Source organism: Rhea pennata, chromosome 2 (assembly GCF_028389875.1).
Source record: "Rhea pennata isolate bPtePen1 chromosome 2, bPtePen1.pri, whole genome shotgun sequence".
Lineage (NCBI taxonomy): Eukaryota > Metazoa > Chordata > Aves > Rheiformes > Rheidae > Rhea > Rhea pennata.
The window spans coordinates 54,069,227-54,090,276 of NC_084664.1; the positions used below are offsets into that span (position 1 = coordinate 54,069,227).

The 21,050-nt window shown below is 33.6% G+C and overlaps 1 protein-coding gene across 2 annotated transcripts in view; it reads right to left on the bottom strand.

Annotated features, from left to right (window-relative positions):
- Nucleotides 1–21,050, bottom strand: part of DPY19L1 (dpy-19 like C-mannosyltransferase 1) — a 51,095-nt gene that overhangs the window by 17,220 nt on the left and 12,825 nt on the right. For both annotated transcript variants that reach the window (XM_062569549.1, XM_062569548.1), the window contains 8 exons: nt 20,852–20,972; nt 19,112–19,205; nt 12,719–12,776; nt 7,693–7,784; nt 5,576–5,675; nt 4,257–4,334; nt 2,234–2,320; nt 535–594 (listed from right to left, as the gene is read on the bottom strand). In XM_062569549.1, the coding sequence (XP_062425533.1) occupies nt 535–594; nt 2,234–2,320; nt 4,257–4,334; nt 5,576–5,675; nt 7,693–7,784; nt 12,719–12,776; nt 19,112–19,205; nt 20,852–20,972 (690 nt within the window). The remainder of the gene's footprint in view (nt 1–534; nt 595–2,233; nt 2,321–4,256; nt 4,335–5,575; nt 5,676–7,692; nt 7,785–12,718; nt 12,777–19,111; nt 19,206–20,851; nt 20,973–21,050) is intronic.

A 21,050-nucleotide genomic window follows, 5' to 3' on the forward strand; every position in this document is an offset into this window, starting at 1 on the left:
TATGAACTTGCTCCTGCTAACATAAGGGGCATCAGAAACTAAAATAAATCATAAATTAAATATAACCTGTAACCATATCCTATTTATTTATAGGCTGCTTATTGTTGTTATCAAAAAGATTCTAAAACAATAATTACATAGGACAGATTTTTATGTGGATCTCTAATACACTAGCTTAATCTCCATATCAAGCACTGCTTCTTCTAAATTTTTTCATTTATTTTAAAGGGAATTTCATATAGATCTTAGCAGCTGTAAATATGTTCAAGTTGGAAGTATAAAATAAAATGCATTGCTATAGAAAGGATGTTATTTCAATTTTATGAAATAAATATATGTTTGTTTTCTTTTTCTTTTTCCTTAAATGAAGATTAATTTCAGGGAATATGGACAATTTACTTGAATTCAGCAGTTCAGCTGTGTTTCTAGACAAGAAACTAAACCAGAAACTATTTCTCTATTTCATAAAAAACAAATAGATCAAATACAAGTAATAGTCCTTTTCTGAAATTCAAAATATAACAAAATCTTTACCCATAAACTGACTTCTCTTCTGCTCTTTTTCAAGAATTTTGGACTCAATTCAAGAATTCCCTAATAACAAAAAGAATGTGAATTTTCAGGTAAGATGTAATAGCCACACAACATCTTCCAGTATCTCAGATTATTACTTTATTTTAGTAAGAGCTTACTGTACCAAACAACTATTTAAAATAATTATTATAATAATAATTCCAGAATGCATACAACCTAAAGTAAGAAAGAGTATATGATTTTGCAATTTCACCCTGCACAGACCAGACATAGTAACTTAAGAACTTTTATTGCAGTTTACATACAACAAATGGAAGACTGTTCTTCTCTTTACCAAGTAAAAACTCTATATTATACAGTTATAAGCTGCTTTATATCAAAGTCAATAGGAATATGGAATTATATCCGTTTCCATGAATGACAAGAGACCTCTGAAACACTGAATAATTATTAGCAGCACAATTTTCATATGCAAACTATTTTCAAAGGAGGAAACAGAATGTAGAGGAAAAGAAAGGTTACTATCATTTTTTGTTTCTTGTTTTAGGATAGAAGGAAGACTCACATAAAGCCAATTTGATGAAAAATGTAATTAAGAAAAATAGAAAATGAACATAAGAGCTTCTAGAAACCTACTGCATATGTGGCACTGAGATTACTACAAACAATCAAATAATAGACAAATAATAAAAAAATTTCCTTAAGCAAAAAGCAGAGAAGAAACTCAATGTAGCTATATAATTTAGTACCAAAAGTTGATACTTTTAACAACTGAAGATACTACAGCGTGAGTTTATAAAAAGCAGACTATACTACAGTGACTACCAGAAGCCAAAGTAGCTTATTCTTAGCATAGGTGAGATATTACCACTTATTTACTGAAGGATAAAATATAGACAGAAGAAAATTCACTGAGCTCACTGCAAGCTTCTAGGAGAAAAAGAGGCAATCAAAAAATAGAAAAGAAAAAAAGAGAAGAGAAGAGAAGAAAAAAAAATCAGAAATGGAGATGAATGTAGTACGTTAAACCAGACCAGTCCAAGGAATCTTATCTCCCATTTCCCATGCACACAATTCCCTAAGAGAAACCATATGAAACTGAAAGAGGTTAGGGATTATTTTTCATATTTAAGATAAACAGAGCTAGATGACGATGGGATGATGAGTTTTGGATGAATGATTTCACACTGGGGCTCAGCAGATTCAAATAGTCTTAGACTATCGTTATATATGTTTTAGTCATTTATCTTGTATTTGCAGTTTCACAAGCAATACATAAACATCTTAAAACAAACTCCCCTTTGCTCATGTTCTCTTTTTCTAATTATTTAGGGCTAATATTTTATAAAGGTGCCAGCCAGCATGTGCATCTTTCCACAATTTAAGTTTGACCTATAAAAAGAAGAGAGTTGAGCCCTAATCAGCTGCCCTGTGAAGAGGTCTTGATGTAAAAAAATATCTATCTATATGTGTATGTATGTGTATATATACATATACACACATATATATATATATGTATATATATGTTTTTATTCATTTTCCAAATATCTTAAAAGGTCTAATCCTGTTTGCCAGGTAAAAACAATCTTTCTGAACTGCTTGGCAATGCAACAATTTCACATTTCACATCAATGCATTCAATAACAGTACAGTATGACATTCTTAGCATCTCTCATGATTTCTTTCTTAAACAACTTACCCAGATAACTACTAAAGATGCAGCATAATAGGATGTCAATAACATTGAGTTACCAAACATCAGAATAAAACACACTACAAGAGATACCTGAAATAAGAAAATAAAAATAATTAAATTTAAAATAAAAATAAGAATTGTCTAAGTACAGAATTTTTTTTACCAACTTGAAATTTAAAGAAATTTGCTTCATAGCATACCCAGCTCAGAGAATTCTTCTGAAAACACTGATTGTAAGGATGCAATTGTTATAAGGTAGCCAAATGTAGACTATTATAGTAACTCACACTAAAATGTAAGTACACATGGACAGAAAGATTTGATCACAAGCCTTATTCATTTTATGTGGCATACTAGTTACATTTTAGAAGTTACTCCTAACATACACATTTTTTCAAATTACTGTATCAGTATCCTGTCTTTCAGAATCCCAGATAAACATTAAAAATCTTGAATAAATGTTTGTTGTTGTTTTTATTTCTTACACACTAAATCATTACTGAATTCAATAATGCAAAATTCTAATCTGACACTTTCCTCATATACACATAACTATTTCAATTGATTAGGTTGAAACTCAAAGCTGAAATACAACTTTTATCCAGTGTCTTGATTTTCTGCTGTGCCTATTCTAATTTTTTAAGATTTCTTTCCTAAGAGAAAGAAGATGAATCAAATTTTCTAACTTGGACAGCTACATCAATGGTCAGTCTCTGGGCCTTCTCCTACATACAGGAACACTAGGAAAAATAATGCATTTATTCATAAAATATGCAGCCTTTTGAACTCATATTATTTTTCATGGTTAGACTTCCTCATATTCCATAGAAAAGTGGAAAGAAAAAAAAATCAAAAACACAAGAGTGGCAGTTTAGCTAGGCTCACTAAATTTCCTCTAGAATCTTATGCTTGTATATTGACCTGAAATTGGACTTTTTACGACGCTACCAGAAAAATTATGATACGGCTGCTGACAGGAAGTTTTAAGTATTTCATCCTGTTTCTGACAAAAAAAAAATTACTAAACCAAGAGCTTACTTGAAAGTTTTTCTAACAAGTCTGACTAGAAACACCACTGGGTGTCCTCAGTTAACTTCAGAAATTAGTTGTACAGAACTTTATGATTTACAGTATTTTATCATTCTGAATACATATGAAGTACAATTACATTCAAAGCTGTTTTGCTGTGGCAGACATTCTCTTTTTGCACACTGAGTTTCTTTAGCAAAATTTAAGCAAAAATGTATTTTTAAAAGCAGCCATATTTCTTCAAAGAAGTTTATGTCTTTCTGTATATTTAAGACTAATCACTCTCCAAGAAACTTGTAGCAAAACTCTATCACTATTGTAACTTCAAAAATGAAAATCAGATATATTATGCTGAATTTTACATGCCTTCTGCTTATTACCTCTGCAGCCTTTGTTGACATTTTCATCAATTTTTGACACAGTATTTTTTTCTTCAGATGAGTATTTTATCTTGACTTCCTTACTATTTTCCAGAACAGTTCAACCACAACACCTTCATATACTTAAGATTACAGTAATCTTCAGAACCCAGTTCTAGCTGTGATTATTCTCTTTAAAAAATAGACTATTCTCTAATCCTGACTTGCTAACATTCCATTTTTGGTTTCTAATAACCATAATATAAGATGAGTTGAATGCTGCACTTTCAACTTTTTCTGTTCATATTTTATTACTTGGTGTATTTTCTAGTTTGCTGTTTGAGACAGTGTCTTTAAATTCATATAACAAGTAGAGACAAAAAGGAGAGACAAGTATTTCCACAATTCTTGCAAGCTGTTGATTTTCTTGAGTTCAAAGATGCGGGTGTGCCAAAAGGATTCTAGTTTCTGACTCTGTGATCTAGGTCAGATTAAATTGTTCAAATGCAGACCCTCCACCCCTTATTACTGCATTTGTTCAATCATCTGATAAATAAGCAACGCACTTAAGACAGCTAGTTTCTTTTGATACGCTAACCTGGTTGACAGAATTTAGCTTAAAAACAAAAGAAAATTACCATATGAGCAGAGAGTATCTTCTGTAATTTGCAGGAGTCGATATAACCCATAACATACACAGCAAATAAAGAAGCTATCTAGAATCAAAAGTGAAAGATAGTTAAAACAATTTAAAGTGATGTACTCTCCCTAGCAGAACACATATTCATACAGAAAAAGTAACTGTGAATAATCATACATCAATTTTTAAAACCACATATTTGAATATTTAAGAAATAAGTTTTCAGTTTTACAAAAAAATTAAGGACATCAAAATATATTACTAAAATAAAACCTTTCACCTTTGACTAAAAAATAGCATTAACTAACATTATTGCTGAAATATTACAGATAATTAAAGTATGGAAACAACCAAAATTTGCTGATGAAGACAATGTGATTCAGTGATTAAGTAGTTTGCCATAAAAATAAGACAGCAAATCCATGAAATTATGAATTGAGCCCATAACTTCAAATTTCAGGCCCAGAATCTTAAACAGGTATTTACCCCACCTTGTATAATTGTTTCTGAAACAAAACAGAAAAAAAACAACTAGGAGTTTATAGCGACAGGTTCCTTAAAGTATTTTATATACTTTAAAGGCTTCCTGTTTTTTTGTTAGAAAATACATGTACCACAGCACAGACTGATTGTTCAGACTATCAACTAAATTCAAGTAGTAGCAACTTTGAGTGGGATAAACAAGTGAAAAGGTATGGACACATGGCTGGCTTCTGATTTACGGGCTACAGTTCAGTCAATTTAAACACTCGGGAAGAATGCTGCATGTCAGTACTCTCTTGTTCACATTAGTCAGTGCAGAAACATAGTAAATACTAAATTACCTCATTACCTCAAAATTATGTCATTAGTCACAGAATCATCAAAGTCAAATCAAAAATCATGCAAAATCATGCCAGATACTACATGCCATGCAAAAATTGCTCAGTTTAAAATTTGTTTTTTAATTTTGTATAACCTAAAGTGATGCAAGACCACTGCCTTAATTTATTTTGTAATTCAATTTGCAAATTTTGTCTTGTTCTGCACTTGTTATAATGTACCTATCTTAGGCTGCAGGCTGCTTTTAAGGGAAGGCTTAATTGTTTAGTCCTGGAAACAGAAAAATGAGTGATGTAAGTGGTCAACTTTTACATTTTTAAGACCACTAGAAAAGTATTGCTGTAGCAAATAGCATGAATCTTTCCAGAAAGTGAGAGTGAAGTCTGGCTAAAAGGAAAGCATCAGCATAGTCGTAAATTCAGTGACTCTCTGTAGAATGTAGTCAATCTGCCTAAATAATTCAAAGATGCTATTTGAAGTTGCATACGATCTTACCTGTGTGAGAAGAACAAATTGAGCAAACTGCCAGGGAAGCATGAAAAAGACATTAGAAACACACAGTGCAATCAAGCTTCCTGTATTAATATTCGGAATCCTTGGGAAAAAGAGACAGAATAGGTATCAGTAAGTTAAACTACATAGATATTTGTGTATTATCCAAAAGTAGAGCAGAGAACAGAATAAAAACAAGATTACCTTGAACGCCTGCTAGCAACATTGATCCACTATAGATAACATCGCTGAAGCAAATTTAGTATCAATTTTCCATCAGTTTCCAAAAACAACTCACTTTCCAATAGTTCTGAAGAACATCCAATTCAAGAGTGACTATATACCAGACATGTCTGTTCCCGGCAGCATGTAATATACCAGGCCAAAATATGTCTCTTGTAGAGGTCCAACTCCTTGTAATACCTTAACAATTATGTCACATTCATTTCTTTTTTTCTGCCAAGATCACAAATATTCTCAGAACAGTCTGTATCTGATAGGATGATAGAGGAATACAGTCACTATCTCACATTTTTCTTTTGCCTATGTCCCTTCTTGGAATGAAGCTTTCAGGGCAGAAGAGAAAAGAAAATACAGAAAGGAGCTCTTGAAATCCTCTTTAATAGTTATCTCTCTCTCAAAATTGAAACTCATCTTTAACTGAATAAAGTCTATTCTCCAGGTGCTACTAGACATGCTAATTTCTGTGTTAGCTTTGAATTTACTTCTGAAAAAACTTACATTTCAAAATTTACTAAGTGGCCTCCACTAGATGAAAGACCATAAATAGTCTGCTGGGAAAAAAAAAAAAACAAATCAAATAGATTATGTGTTCACAGTCTTGTCAAACTCTGTAAAATTAATCATCAGTTCTCTCAGAGAGTCTCAAGACTAGCTGATACTGAAAGTCATGCTAAACATGAGACTATTGTTTTACTTAACTGATAAAAGTAGTGGAGGATCTAAGTTCTAGCCTTACTCCAAAGACAGTTCCTGTATTATAGCAAAAGACTGCTATACACAAAACAAAGCTGCTCCTGAAGCAAGAATCAGAAAGTTAAGTCTTAAAATGTTTTAACACATTTTCAGGACCTGGTGCTGAAATTTCTAAATATCCACTTCAAGAAGCATCATAATTATAGGTGCAGAAAACATACACTCTGATCATCCTAATGTAAAAGTGCAGTTTTCTCCTTTTTGTTTCACCTTACACTTTAAGAATAAGCAATAAATGAGAAGGTGCCATTCTGATATAAAATCTAACAATCATTCTATAAACTGTTGCTTAAAATATCTTTCTAAGCAGTATATACCTTTAGGTGCACCTAAAAATGACAGGTTAGTCACAACTAAGCAAAATGTATTTTTGTTTTAGTCATTAATGACTACAAATCAGCATGACCTAAAAAAGGAAAATTTGAGGTTGCAAATACAAAGTTTAGCTAAATCAGAAGTATACTGAGAATCTCACACCACGGAGTTTGGTGGAAAATCCCTGAAGTATCAGGCTTATTTTTCAAACCAGAGGCAAGATAGTCACATAAGCATGTTGCAAGTTAAGAGCAATCCCTTATGAAACAAGGAATATGACCTCAAGAGCATCCTTGCATTAATGTAATGAGATTGCTCTAAAAGCTTGAGCTAATACACTCATAGAAAGCTGCATGGACATACTAGCTTATAGGTGCCTACTGCATCCTCTATTGCATACCACAGGTATACTCCAAGTGCAACCAACCTACCACTCCTTAAGAGGGACAAAAATAAGGTGATGAAATATCAACTTGTTTCTCATTAGGAAGTCAACCAAAAATTCCGATGTGCAGTTTAGGTATGTATTTGCCAACAAGTTAAATATGATTTGTATTACAGTGATATCTTGAAACTGCAATGCTTTTCCTCTTAACAAATGAGCAATATTACTGCAGTTCTAGTGCAGTGTCTGCCATGTAAACAGCCACAAGGAAGTTTCTGTGCTAATGATACCATTGTTGCAGCATACAAAGGCACTGGAACTAGTAACAGCTGGTATCTGCAAAACAACACAGTATTCATATAATGCCCTGTGACATTCAATTTTAAAAAGAATTGTAAATAGCTAAGTATAAATTGAAAGGTACCTGAGAATATAGGTCAAAAGCAACATCTGAAGCACAAGGAATGGGTATGAGAAACTTTCACGAAGAGGCGGAGTCCACATGACACGAGTACACTAAAAATAAGAACCGGGTTAGCTGATGTTTGCTGCTGTATTTCCATAAAGCAATGCATTTGCATTTCAAAATGAATGACCACTGGTAATTCAATACAGCAAAATCAAACAAGATGAGCTTTTACTCATAAGCTAACAAAACAACATGTCAGGAAGCAGAAAAGAGAAGGACAAAGGAAGCAGCTTTCAGGCTTGATGGCTGATGCACAGTTTTTCAGACTGCTACTTTTGGCTCATTCTCCTGAAATGTGAAAATTAAAACAGATTATTGCTTTTCCAAAATTAAATGTGACAGCTAGATAACATCAAAGAAAAAAGCCAGAACAGCAGCTGTTTGTCATTGTTTCTGCTGAAATTAACAAGTCATTCAGGTAACCAGAATTATTCTGAAATTCAGGCAGTGAGTTGCCACACTTACGCGGACAGTGTGTATGGCAAGAGGACATGAAGGATATATCGACATGGTCTTCACTACTCTTTAATATGTTACAGTTCTCTAGGTTATAAACATTTCATATTTCTAGCAGCAACAACATAGAAAGTACAGAATTTGCAGCTGTCCTGTAAGCCGGTAAAACTCAGCAACAAAACTAAGCTTTTATAGAGCTATACTAACTTATACCTGTCACTTTTTAACCCTAATGAAACAAAGAATAATAAAATTTGATCAACTGAATAGCTTTTTTCACTAATTTCTAGGAGTACATGGCAAACAGCTCAGACAACTCTCATCTTGAATCTTTATATTCAATTTTGGAGATGGTACTGCCCATCAAAAAATTACTAAAACTTTACATTTAAGCACATTACACTCCATTTCCATTTTAAATTAATGTATCTACATAATTAATGTACTTCATATTTTTTCAACTCTACATACAATGTTTGTTCAGATGCATAAGCAGTTTATCCAAGAATATTACACTTTATATAGAATCTGTTGTAAAAATCACAAGTCTGGATGGAGGAAATACAATCACTTTCAAATCCAAAGTTCACAAGCAAAGCTGGAGATAAGCTTCGATTACCACTATGTATCTATCATGCGTGGGGTTTTCACCCAATATTTAGGAAAAATGCTTTGAACAAACATCTTTGATTTGTATTTATTTACCATTGCAACAGAATCACTTACAACTTTGCACTTAACATTTTTGCAAAATTGCCAAGTATGCTTTGACAAACAAACTAAACATTCCTGTAGCTTTTCTTACATAAACTTATCTTATATAACAGTATTACCCATTCTCCTTTGTCTACTACCTTGTTCATTATTAAGGTGGGAGGATAGGTGCCACTGAGTCTGCAGCTAGGAAGCATGTAACTATCGCCAGCAGGAGCCTAAAATTACTCTCCCTCACAATCTGAAATACTACATATGCCTATGTCATGTCTATGATCAGCTGGCACAATTTACTCCAAAACAAATAAAATAATTGAAATGAGGGAAAAGGACATATATTCTTGCACATCGTTTCTTTTGCATGCAACATAAGACTGACTGTGCTAGTAACAGAAGGCAAAATTAAATGAATGAATGTAAGATGAACAAACAAGCAAACAAATAAATAAATAAAGGCAATTAAGTATAGCCTTAATCATTAAAAAATACTCATACTTCAGGAAAGAAAGTTATATCCTCAGTTGAAAGAAAAATACATAGATGGCTGATCGGTGGGGCAGGTTTAGCTCAGTGGGTTAGAGCGTGGTGCTGCTAATGCCACGGTCACGGGTTCAATCCCCATACGGGGCTATGCTGAGGGTTGGAGGGATCTCCAGGGGTCCCTTCCAACCTTACCATTCTATGATTCTGTAACACAAGCTCTTGAGAAGACTGCTGAAAAGACAATTCTGTTCACAAATTGCAAGGAAGATCAACGAGAAGAGGTGGAACAAAGGCCTGCTAAAAGAACTGTGTAAGGGAGATCTTATCTCAAGAGCAGAAACATAGAAGGGTTTGGCTTATTCAAACAACTTATGTGAAGGTTGACAGAGGATAAAAATGTGTAAGTACTCTGTGATAAAAGCACTGTGGAAGGAAAATAAGATGTTTCTAGTAGAGGTCAACTTTGAGATACAAACAAATGGGTTTGGAATGGCCATCAATAGATTCAGGCTGAAAAAAAATTGTAAGAAAGTTCTTCACTACTGCAGTACAAAAATATAATTCATTCTAACATTGGATTTATGAAAGTTGATAGTATGTAACACTAGAATAGCGGGGATTCAACTCAATGAGCAGATATCCCTTCTACTTTGATTCCTGTAACATTAGAAACATTTTTAGTGTTGCTTTACCAAAGAAGTCATGAGAAGTAGTACTGTAACATTCATTGCTTATTGTCTTGCTATTTTATAAATATGTTAAATTAATAATGTAAAATAATGCAAAGAATAAAAGACAGTCGCATTCATCAAATACAAACCTTAGAGCCTAACAGGATTCTCTCTCTAACATTTGCATCCTGATAGCCATTAAAATAAACTTTTCATATATAAAAAAAGTTAACATGTTATTTTCAGCTGACTGAAAGACATGATTACTTAAAAAAATTTTATTAACAAAAAGGACTACACTGTTTTAGAATAATCTTGATTATGTTTGTTATTTTTCAAGAGTATAGCAACATTTGCTTTGATACCAGAGGAGGAAAAAGAACGGGAAGCAGTGGTGATGATGTACAACCATAAAAAAGGAAGCATTACCTTAGCAGTATATTGACTCATGTAACTCATGTTATTATTCTATATTTGGCATGTAATACTAAATCATCAGTGGACAGTTTATCAAGGATGTAAACTAACTTTATTACAAGTGTAAATATTTAAGAACTGTCTGGGTTTGGCATCACCAAAATATACTAGCACAAGCACAGTACAAATAAAAACATGCTGCCTTAGGGATCACCAGCTAACCTCCAGAAGGTTAGCCACTATTATGTGGTATGGAATCCGAGCTAACAAGACTTACAAACCAAGTCGACTCTTGTAACACAGTCCTACCCTTTCAGCTAAGGAAAGTAATCTTTTAGGAACTGGTCTAGCTCCACAGTGGGTACTGTTGAATCACATGCAAAATGATTCCCACAGACCAAAAGTGTATCAAATTCTCAAAGAGTTATCTGATTAGGTGTAGTAGAAACACAAAGAGCCAGGTGAGATTTCGCACTGAATCTTCCCAAATAAGCCTTCTTTCCTCTCCAGAAATCCAAATTATGCAGATGAGACTCAATCACTCACAATACTCAGTCTCCATATAAATCCTAAACTAGGTGTGCATACAGCCACTCTGGTGTAATGTCTATGCCATTGTCCTAAATATCTACATTATCTGTGTTTTTTCCCCCCAAGTTGAGTCATCCATAAAACGGAGAGCTGACTGTACCACAGTGAAGTAAATGCTTCTTTTCAATATTGCTACCACTATCTTTGACAGTTCCAATTTGTTCCTTTCTGAAGTTAGTTTATCACTTTCACAGATTCAGCAAAACAGCACATACTATATCAGTATCTCCTGGCAAAGGATAGCAATATTGAATTTACTTCCAGAAGAGTATTAGTAAGAATGGAAATCCATGCAAAATTCTGTAAGCACTTGTAGTATGAAAAAAAGTTTAAAAGCACTAATATTAATCTGCCTTCTTCCAGGCAGTTAATATCTATAAACAAAAACTGTGCAGAAAGGATAGTTAGAGAAAAACATTTCAAACAAAACTTAAAAATATAATAGCTATTTTACCAACAAGATTTTTGTTTTAAAAGAAAACCATCAAAACTCATCATAAGTAAAAGAATCTTTCATTCTATTACACATAGCTACATTTTGTTACTACTCAGATCTCTAAGTTCAGCTCAGTCACCTAAGAAAGCAAAATAGAGATTTAACTCTTAACAAAATCATGGAGTATCTCATTTCCATCTATACAACAATCTTCACAGTTCAGCTATATTTTTAATAAAATAAAATCCATATTTTTTAAAAAATAAAACAGAAATACTGCCCAAGGGCATACAAAAGCAGTGACAAGAACAGCACTGGCTGGAAGCAGAGAAGGACATGTTAGGCAGCAATCTTCTTGTCTTCCTGATTTAAACAGCTTTCTAAAAATGTTTAGCATTAGACTACTGTATATTGTTCCTAAATTCCATGTAGCCTATCAAGAGTATACTAAATATTAGTATAGCATTTTAAAATTGTATTACATTTTTTAAGTACTCATGAATTTCTGATAAAATATATGGTAATTAAAGAAAACATCCTCCATTTTTGAAGCTTATGCATATGGTTCATCTAGTCCAGTTATGCCTGGAACGGTGACAGAAATAAAAGCTTTTGTTGTTTTGAAACTTGAAGCCACTGTACTACTAAGATTTCAATCTCAAAAATTCATTAGAATATAATTTCTCTTCTCACTATTTCTTCTCCCTAAAATGTAGGTTTCAAGGAGAAAAATTATATTCTATAGAAGAATACTTAATTTGACTTACTGAAGGGTTTCAATAAATTTGCTAGCATTCTGCTAGCAAACAATAAGAACACTACTCGTCAAGATTTAGTAGAGGATTATTAGTTAACTGATCAAGTTAGGCTATATAACACTAATTTTCTCTTAGATTACAGTACTCCTTATGACATCTCTCCTTAAAGAATTAGTCAAGACAAATTATATCAGAGTTCAAGTATGGGATTAACTCTGGAAGATGCCTTGAACACATATACCAGATACAGACATTTTCCTTCAGAATTTCATTTTTGTATCTAAGATGATGCACTAGATGGTGCTATAAATTTTCAAGTCACTACTTTTCTACTAAGGTAGTACCTTATTCCTTCCTTATTAACCATTTCAATTAATCCCAAAATAGACAAGCAATATCATTACCTCTAGTGGAATGACACCTAGCTTAATCGAAACAAACAAACAAACACCTACCTCTCCATGGTTGAAAAAGTAACACATCACAGTAACCAGGCCTCCTAGACGGCTCCCACTGTGAAAAGAATATGAAAAATAAGTACTGTAGAATCTCGTAATAGCTAATGCTGCTTCAGAAATGTGGCTACATACAGTTAAGTTAGATTCTGTTCCCAGAATCTCACTGAAGTTTATAGAAGAAAAAAATACTACCCATGCATCAAGAGAAAGCAATCTACAGTATAAAACAAACATGAATTAACTAGTCAACAAGTGCTTGTTTCAAAACACACCATTCTTCATATATCAGCTCCTTTCTGCAGAACATTTCAAAATTCCAACAGAAACAACTAGCAAAATGGTTAATACACTCTGTCACAGACTTTGGTTTTGATCACCACAGCAATAGCAGCGACCTCTACTAGTTATGGCCTTTATTTTGATGTATTTACAGCTTGAATTTGAAAAGTGCCAAGCATTTTTTTTTTTTAATACCAGGCAATAGAAATGGGATCTTTCTTGCCTAAGCTGTTGAGCAGGAGACCTTACAAGATGCATGCTTAATCATCCAAAGTTTGGGCATCTTTGCAAATTTTGGTCTGAACTGCAGAGTATGATAGGGTAATCAAAACAGGCAAACTCAAAAACATACTTAAACATGAGTTCGTGAAACACAGTTAGTGTAAGATATAATTTAACTCTTATCTTCACATAAGGGTCAAAGTGTGACGTACTATGTGAAGTACTGTGACATTAGCACAAGAGTTTTTTAGCCTTCGACTAAGGATTTTAATAGGTTTCTAAACTGATCAAGTTTACCTGTCAACTAATTAGCATACTGGAGTCAACACAAAGAGGAAAAATAGCACTTATATCCTTCCCACCTCAAAACAGCACTAGACCAAGTTCCTATTTTGTTTAACTAGATTTGTAGTTATCCATGCTCTGGAATACAAAGCAAAGAAATTTCTCTGTAAACAAGTGCACTACTACTAAGTGCCAAATCTACATTACCAAATCATTACTGTGTATTAGAACAAGCCAATGTAATTGCTGTTAGCAGCTGCTTTGTTCCTTAAAACCTGCCCTTGAACATTGGATCAGCACTTCCACAGCATCTTGTACTCCCTGCTTCTTGTCAGGAGGCTGGAAGAGGTATTGTTCCTACTCCCTATACTGTTCATGCAACTGAACTGGGATTTCTTCCCCAGCCTCACTGCACAATAATGTGCTCCTCTCATGCTGCACGCTCTCACACAGACCTCCAGACTGCTGAGTCTTGCCCTAGCATTCTGCTTCCCATGCTTCTCATTTATCCCTCTAGAGGAAATGTATCCTTCATAAAGGACATCCTTCATAAAACCCAAACCCTGAGGATAACATCTATTGTCAGATTTGCCTGTTAGTGACCATTTTGCAGCATGCACATTTTACTTGAACAAATTCTTGCTGATTTTAGATTTGCCCAATGGAAGAACAGAAGAAACTAATTCACCTTTTTACAACCTTATGCCAAAATAACACCACAGAAATAAAATTCAATGGTAACATCAAAATCACAGTACAACGCACTATATAGTATCAAGTTTCGTGCTGCACCCCATATGACATGACCTAAAGCGAGTATTATTACATAGTATTCAAAAGAAAAGAGAAATAAAGGACATGTCTAAGGATGTCTAAGGAGCTGTTTTCCCCAATACAACATGTGAAATTTGTGAATCATCTTTTTCATACCAATCCCCAACAAGTTGAAAGAATAATGAGAGAAACTTAGAGAATATTTGTTTAAAAACAACAAATTTGGGGGGCTTTATTTCAGAAGAAAAACCATATAAAATTCTGTACACAACATCAGTAACGGAAGACGATTAAGGGCTAAACTTAAAACAAGAATAAGGCCAGCTAAATTTTAACTTCATCCAAACAATTAAGCTGGTATTATAGTGCTTGCAAAATCCTCATCTACAGTCACTTGGGGAAAAAAAAGAAACTAAAAATAAGCAGTGTTAGAGCAGAACAGTGTTAGCCTGATCTTTTAGGATACAGCTTAGTATAGAAGTACTCAGTCTAAAATAATATAGGAAGAGTGTGCATTACACAAAATATGTAAGATTTAATTTGTGGAGGAAGATGACAAAATAGACATATAACAGCACTGCCCTCTCACATCACACCATAGCATTAGAATTCCTGTGTCTTAGTAGAAAAATGTTTACCACTCTGACCTGATTAGAAGAAACATCCTTTACCTATGATGTTTATTTAATAGGCAAAATACCATTTTAAATTTAGGAGAACTAAAGCCAACATGGTTATTATAAATACATTTCTAAAGTAATTTGATTTTAAAAGACAGAGTGAGAGAGAGAGCATATTAACACCACTAACTGCTGAAGTACTCCGCAATATGTTTTCCAGTTACTAGGTTGCTACTGCATTTTTGTATTCAACAATTACATTTGCCTTAAGGCTTTATTATTTCTAACAAATCGTCTACATCTTGGTTTTGTTTTAAAAATTCTAGTTTAAATTGACAAAAAAGTAAACAAGATAGTAACTTAAATAAAAAATGATGAAGAGTCTAGGGTTAAAAGGTTAACACTCACCTAGAAAAAATAATTATCTATAAATATTGAACTCAGGTTTTAATACAGAATTTAACACATTCCCCCAAAAGTCAAGTTGATGAAGAGAACATAACAGTTAAAAAAATAGTAATAATAAAAAGAAGCTTTCAGAGATGGTCCTGAGTTCCCCTAAGTCCTTTAAAGGATCTGACAGTAAAAGAACCTACAGGTAACAGATCACACTTCCAGAAGTCTTAAGAACTGAAAAAAAACCCCAAAACTTGCATCTAAAGAAAAAAAAAATTATTCCTTCCCTTGTACTCTCTTCTCCAGGTATTTATCTAATATCTATACTTTTGTGAATTTCAGATCCCTAAAGATATGTTGCTTATTAGCAGTGTATGACTTTACATACTAGAATTACTTTCTTAAATCTGTCTCGGGTGAGACATAACTATCATTCTAAATAGTTAATCGTAAGCAATCTTAATTTTCCTGAACATTTCAATGCACAATTAGTCAGAAAACAAAAACAGGGGCCAGACCTAAGGAAGTAAATAGCTTATTAGTTTTGAAGTTGTTACTGTTGATCTGTGTAACTGTTCTGTAACAATTTGTATAAAAGGTACAATGGTAAATAAAAAGATAGATTTGACAAAAAACAGCATTTATGCTATTAAACAAAAATATCAGCCAGCAGTTAGATTTTAAAAGACCCTCAGACCCTTTAAGATCCTTCACCCATCACTAATACACAGGTCAAACAGTATTAGTGATTTATGAGTACAATATCTGAGGATTAAAGGTACCAGTTGAGTCCTAGGACAATCTCCAGGAAATGTATATTCTTGCACATAAGACAAAACCTTTAATTCCACAAATACTAAAAGCATCAACCCTGAAATACTCAATAATTAAAAGAATGTTCTTACTATTAAATCTTACAGTAAATTAAAAATTTATACATGCACGCACACACACTCACAAAATATTCAAGCATAATGCTAAAGGTTAACATTCTGATACCTTAAAGTCAAGCATACTAGGCCTTAATTGTATTGTAAATGCCTTAGAGATATTGGCCTCTGTAAGGGATCAGTGTTTTACCACATGAGAAAAGACCAGATGATCTGTAGGCAAAAATAGAGAGGCTTGTCAGCACCTTTTCCCAGAAGAGCAAAATACATACATAGTATATTTCAGGGAGGGGTGCAGGTAAGATTGAGCTAGAATCATTATTTGCTACCAGTGTAATGATAACATGTAGGAGATACAGTAGTTAAGCCATTCCACACCAGTATAAAATTAAATGATAACTCTTCCTATTGAAACTCTTGTACCATATTCCAACCAATGAAATATATCCACAACTAAGTTTTACAATTTTTTTTTAAAAAGCCATTCAGCTGGAAACTAAATACTCTATGTTTGAGCCTACTAATTATTTAATAAATCTTATTAAATATTATTTATTAAATCTAATAATACTATTCTGTATTAAAGAACTGTACCTGACCTGTACAATTACACTTTGTCTGGTAGCATCAGCTCTGGAATAAAAAAGGAACTAGTATTTCAACTCTTCAGGTACAATAAACTTATGTCTAAAGAAACTCTATCTAGGGAATGGTTATAATATATTATTATTGATTAATATGCAAGAAAAAATATTTTGAAAGTATTGTCTAGAAGAGATAAGGAAATCCACTGGTAGTTCCTTGGGATGCAGTATTTGACAATCAGCTCAAGTATTCTGCCTCTCATTCACTTGATTACAATAGAAGGACTGAGGAGAAAAAAAAATAAGAAAAAAAAACTTAGACGTGCATAAAATACTTATCATCCAAATGCCACTCTTTTGTCCATAGAAAAGCACGAGTTCTCACCATACTGCTTTAATTATCTTTCTATTTCAATTATCAGTATGTTCCAGAGCTTGAGACTAATTTGCATCACACAAGAAGATTCCTAAGTGCCTTGCATAAACAAAAGTTACAGTTTCACATTACAGCTAAGCCAATTCAACATCAACTACTGTTGAAAAGGATTGTTCTGCTCCCTTTCTTATCCTTGGCCATACACTTCCACATCTGGTAATCTTCTAACCTTGTGGGAAACTGGTTAAGGAAGCTAAACAGTATGAAATTAATCCTACAAAAGCAACTAGTTTTCTGCCAGCTTAACTCCTTGATCAAGCTCACTATACAGTACAGTGAGCACAGAGGTGGAAACACATGCTAGCTTGGAAAACTAAGGTAACAAAGTGGTCTTCCACAATTCTTTCACCTTCCATCACTAGTCAAAATTGTGAAGAGATTGACCGAAATAGAAATAAAACATATACTCCATGAACACACATGGCAAGAAAAAGTAGAGAAAAATCAATTACCTATGCTAGAGATGACTGCTGCCAACAAATTCAGGTATGAAATGCTGGATGAAATATTAGAGGATGGTCTCCCATGATCAAATAAGTCAGGCTATGAAAAGCCCTTCAAAAGGCATAGCAGAAACAAAATAACTTCAGGAAGGAGACTTGCCACCATTCATGAGATTACCTACTTCAATGTATTAGAATTGGATTGCCTCGGAATAGTGTATTGGTTCTTTTACTTTCCACATCTTACGGAAAAGCCTAATTATCCTGATGTTCCTTGACTAAGAGCAACAACCGTAACAACCAAGCAGTCATCTATATCTGGTATCCAATTATGACTTTTTTCAGAATAACTATCATAAAACTACCTGCAGGAAACTGTGTAGTCAGTCAGTTTTTGTAACCCAGATAGCTAGTGGCTTATACCTTGAAAGAATTGCATTTATATTCTAATCGTCCTGCCTGACTACACTGCAAATCATTTTTATTTAATTTTAAATAACTTTCAACATTTGATATTTATTTACAAGACTAATACTTGCATTCAACATGGCCCAACTCACAGTACTGAGAAGTTAAGACAATATTGACTTTTCAGTGACATTAGTATGAAATGTTGATTTCTATACATCTCCCTTAAGAGAAACATGTCAAGTTAATGATACTAATATTCAAAGTTTATTCACTTCCCCAAAACATGAGGCATTCATTTCCTGTATTAAGGAACATAAACATATACATTTCACCCCCAAATGCCTGATAGTTTCAATTGGCAACTTCCTCTTTTCACTGTCACATTCAGTTCCTGCTCCGTATTCCTAATTTGAACTTCCAGCACTCTTTAGAATCAGCACATGCTTCAGACAGAGCAGGAACAGAATATAAGAGAGTGAAGCCAAGGAACGAAGGGGGTAAAACCTTGCATTTCTTAGAGAGAAACATAGCATGCTTTTTCATATGTACAACTGGCATGTGAAATTAAAATTGTAAGAGTATTTCCACTTCCATTTTTCTGCTGAATGTGGAGTCTATTTTCATAAGAAAGTGTATTATAGTTCCTGAAATTTAAGGACAGATACTGAAAACAGAAATTCACAGAAAAAGAGAAGCATATACAAATGCCTGCAAAAATATACATTATCTTAAAATATTTTTCCTTCTCAAATAAGTTAAAATTGAAAGAAATACAATACAACTTCAGGCAAAGCACCATTAAAACTCTAATCTTGGTTGTAAGCATAGTATTGTTCAAACTTCATTTACAAATGTGTTGTGCTCTTAAAATTTTAAGAGCACATCATATCAAAAGCTGATTAAGACCTGGATAGTATCTAGTTTTACGCATAATCCAGTGGTGTCAGTAAGATACTCACTTCACTGAAACTTTGCACAACTTTTTGTAGCATTTTACTATAAAAAGAGACAACTAGTACCAATTAAATAACTCAGTCACAACTGTCTTACCTCAGGTATGTGCCATATATGAAGAACAGTGACATCATTAATCCATTCAAAAGAAAAATCACAGCAACATAAAAGGAAGCAGGGTCCCCCAACCCTAACAAACAAACAAACAGTTAAGACATATTGCCAAAACATATGAAAGTTTTACAAACCACAACCAATATAACTGCATAATAGGGCACAGAGCATAGTACTATAATATATCTACAGAAACAGAAAAGCAAAAAAGTTAAGTGTCACCAAGATTATAGGGGGGATTAAGATCAGAAAACTATTCTCCTAAAAAAGGGGGTAGAGAGAGAAGATAGTACTTGAGCAGTCAGCATAAACAGAGAGGAAAGCATTAATAAAATTTAATAAAACAGCAATGTATTTAAAGGATAAGCATGACTAAGAACATTCTCCAAAGACCACATTTTGACTTTATCATAGAATTTTTTAAAAAGGGCTCATAGCTGATATTCTTTCTACCCTCTTTGCAGGAGTAAAGCATCTTTATTTATACACCACTGTACCACAAATGTTCTTCACTTTATTTCATTAGGAGCCAAGAGTTCTTCCAATAATGCAAGGCTTTCAATTTATTTATTCACAAACAGTTCTATGTTCACAGGCCTATTATTCATCTCTTTCCCATTATTTTTTAAACCCTTCTAGCTCTAATCATTACAGCTATACAGCATAAAAAGCCATATTCACTACAGGGAATCAAGCAAAACCTCACAGTTCAGTCTGCAGAAATGATTATTCATTATTGCTGAAGATATAGGAGTACAGTTCTCTAAAGCAAGATGACAATACGCCCACCAAACATGGAAGCCTTAAAGTTCTTCCTCTGTCCCTCCTCCCAAACAAGAAAGATGTTACAATTTATTCACTCTTACTGCTTCTGCAAAATTAGAGAATGTAAATGGTTCAAGTGCTAAGAAAGTTCTTATATCCTTTATGCAATGGAAAAATATTAACATGTCACCACTTGAATACATTTTAAGTGATAAAATGAAACAGCTTCACAAACTACCTTTTATCATTTAGCCACAACTGACTGTAAAACAACACAATGGTGTTTCTGGGTAAAGTACCTTTATAGTAAAACTTTCTTGACAAGTCAGTATCAGCACTATTTTGAGTATAGAAAAAAAACAAAAAAGTAGAAGCATTCAAGCTTTGTCATCAGAATCATGATATAAGGTTGAATTCTTAGTCTGAATATTAGGAAGATTCTCCCAGCAGAATCACTAAAAAAATACCCTTCAAAAGGGAGCCTTCTGCTTTCCCTTTCTCCCTCCACCAAAGTTCTGGTTTGGGAAGGAAATACAGAGGGTAAGAATTTGAAAAGTAAGATTCTGAAATGTATAGGAGATTCTACAGAATCTACACAAATTTAAAATATATTGAATGTATATTTAATATACCTTCAATTATATTTAGTGACACTTGCTCTCTATAGCAGTCCAGGACTATGAAGGCTCAGACTTCATCTGTGAAGATCAGAAGTGCCATACAGCAGTTCAACCTAGATAGGACGAGCTATCTAATAGGCAAAGCCCACATTTCCACCCCGACACTCTTAGAAGTATCTTTCGTGCTTCTCACAGATGTTGATAATCTGCCAGAAACACAGGCTTAGCAAAATTAAAGCAAGTAGTGATAAGGACATAGGAAAATTTACTCCTTCTGAAATATGTAAAGCCACAATTACATGCTTCCAGGAAGAAACTAGACCAAAAGACAACTCACCCTCACAGCTTTCAACAGGGCTAAGCCCTGTCCCTCTGTTTACTGTCCAGCATGTCTTTGTTGGAACACCCAGGAAATCCATAACAGTAGTATATATGCGGTACCAGCTGGCAAGAACCACCTATGTGGAAAACAGGATTTGAAGTTTCTAAAAAGGAACTTTGAGATTAGGTAACATTTCATGGCAACCGGACCACAT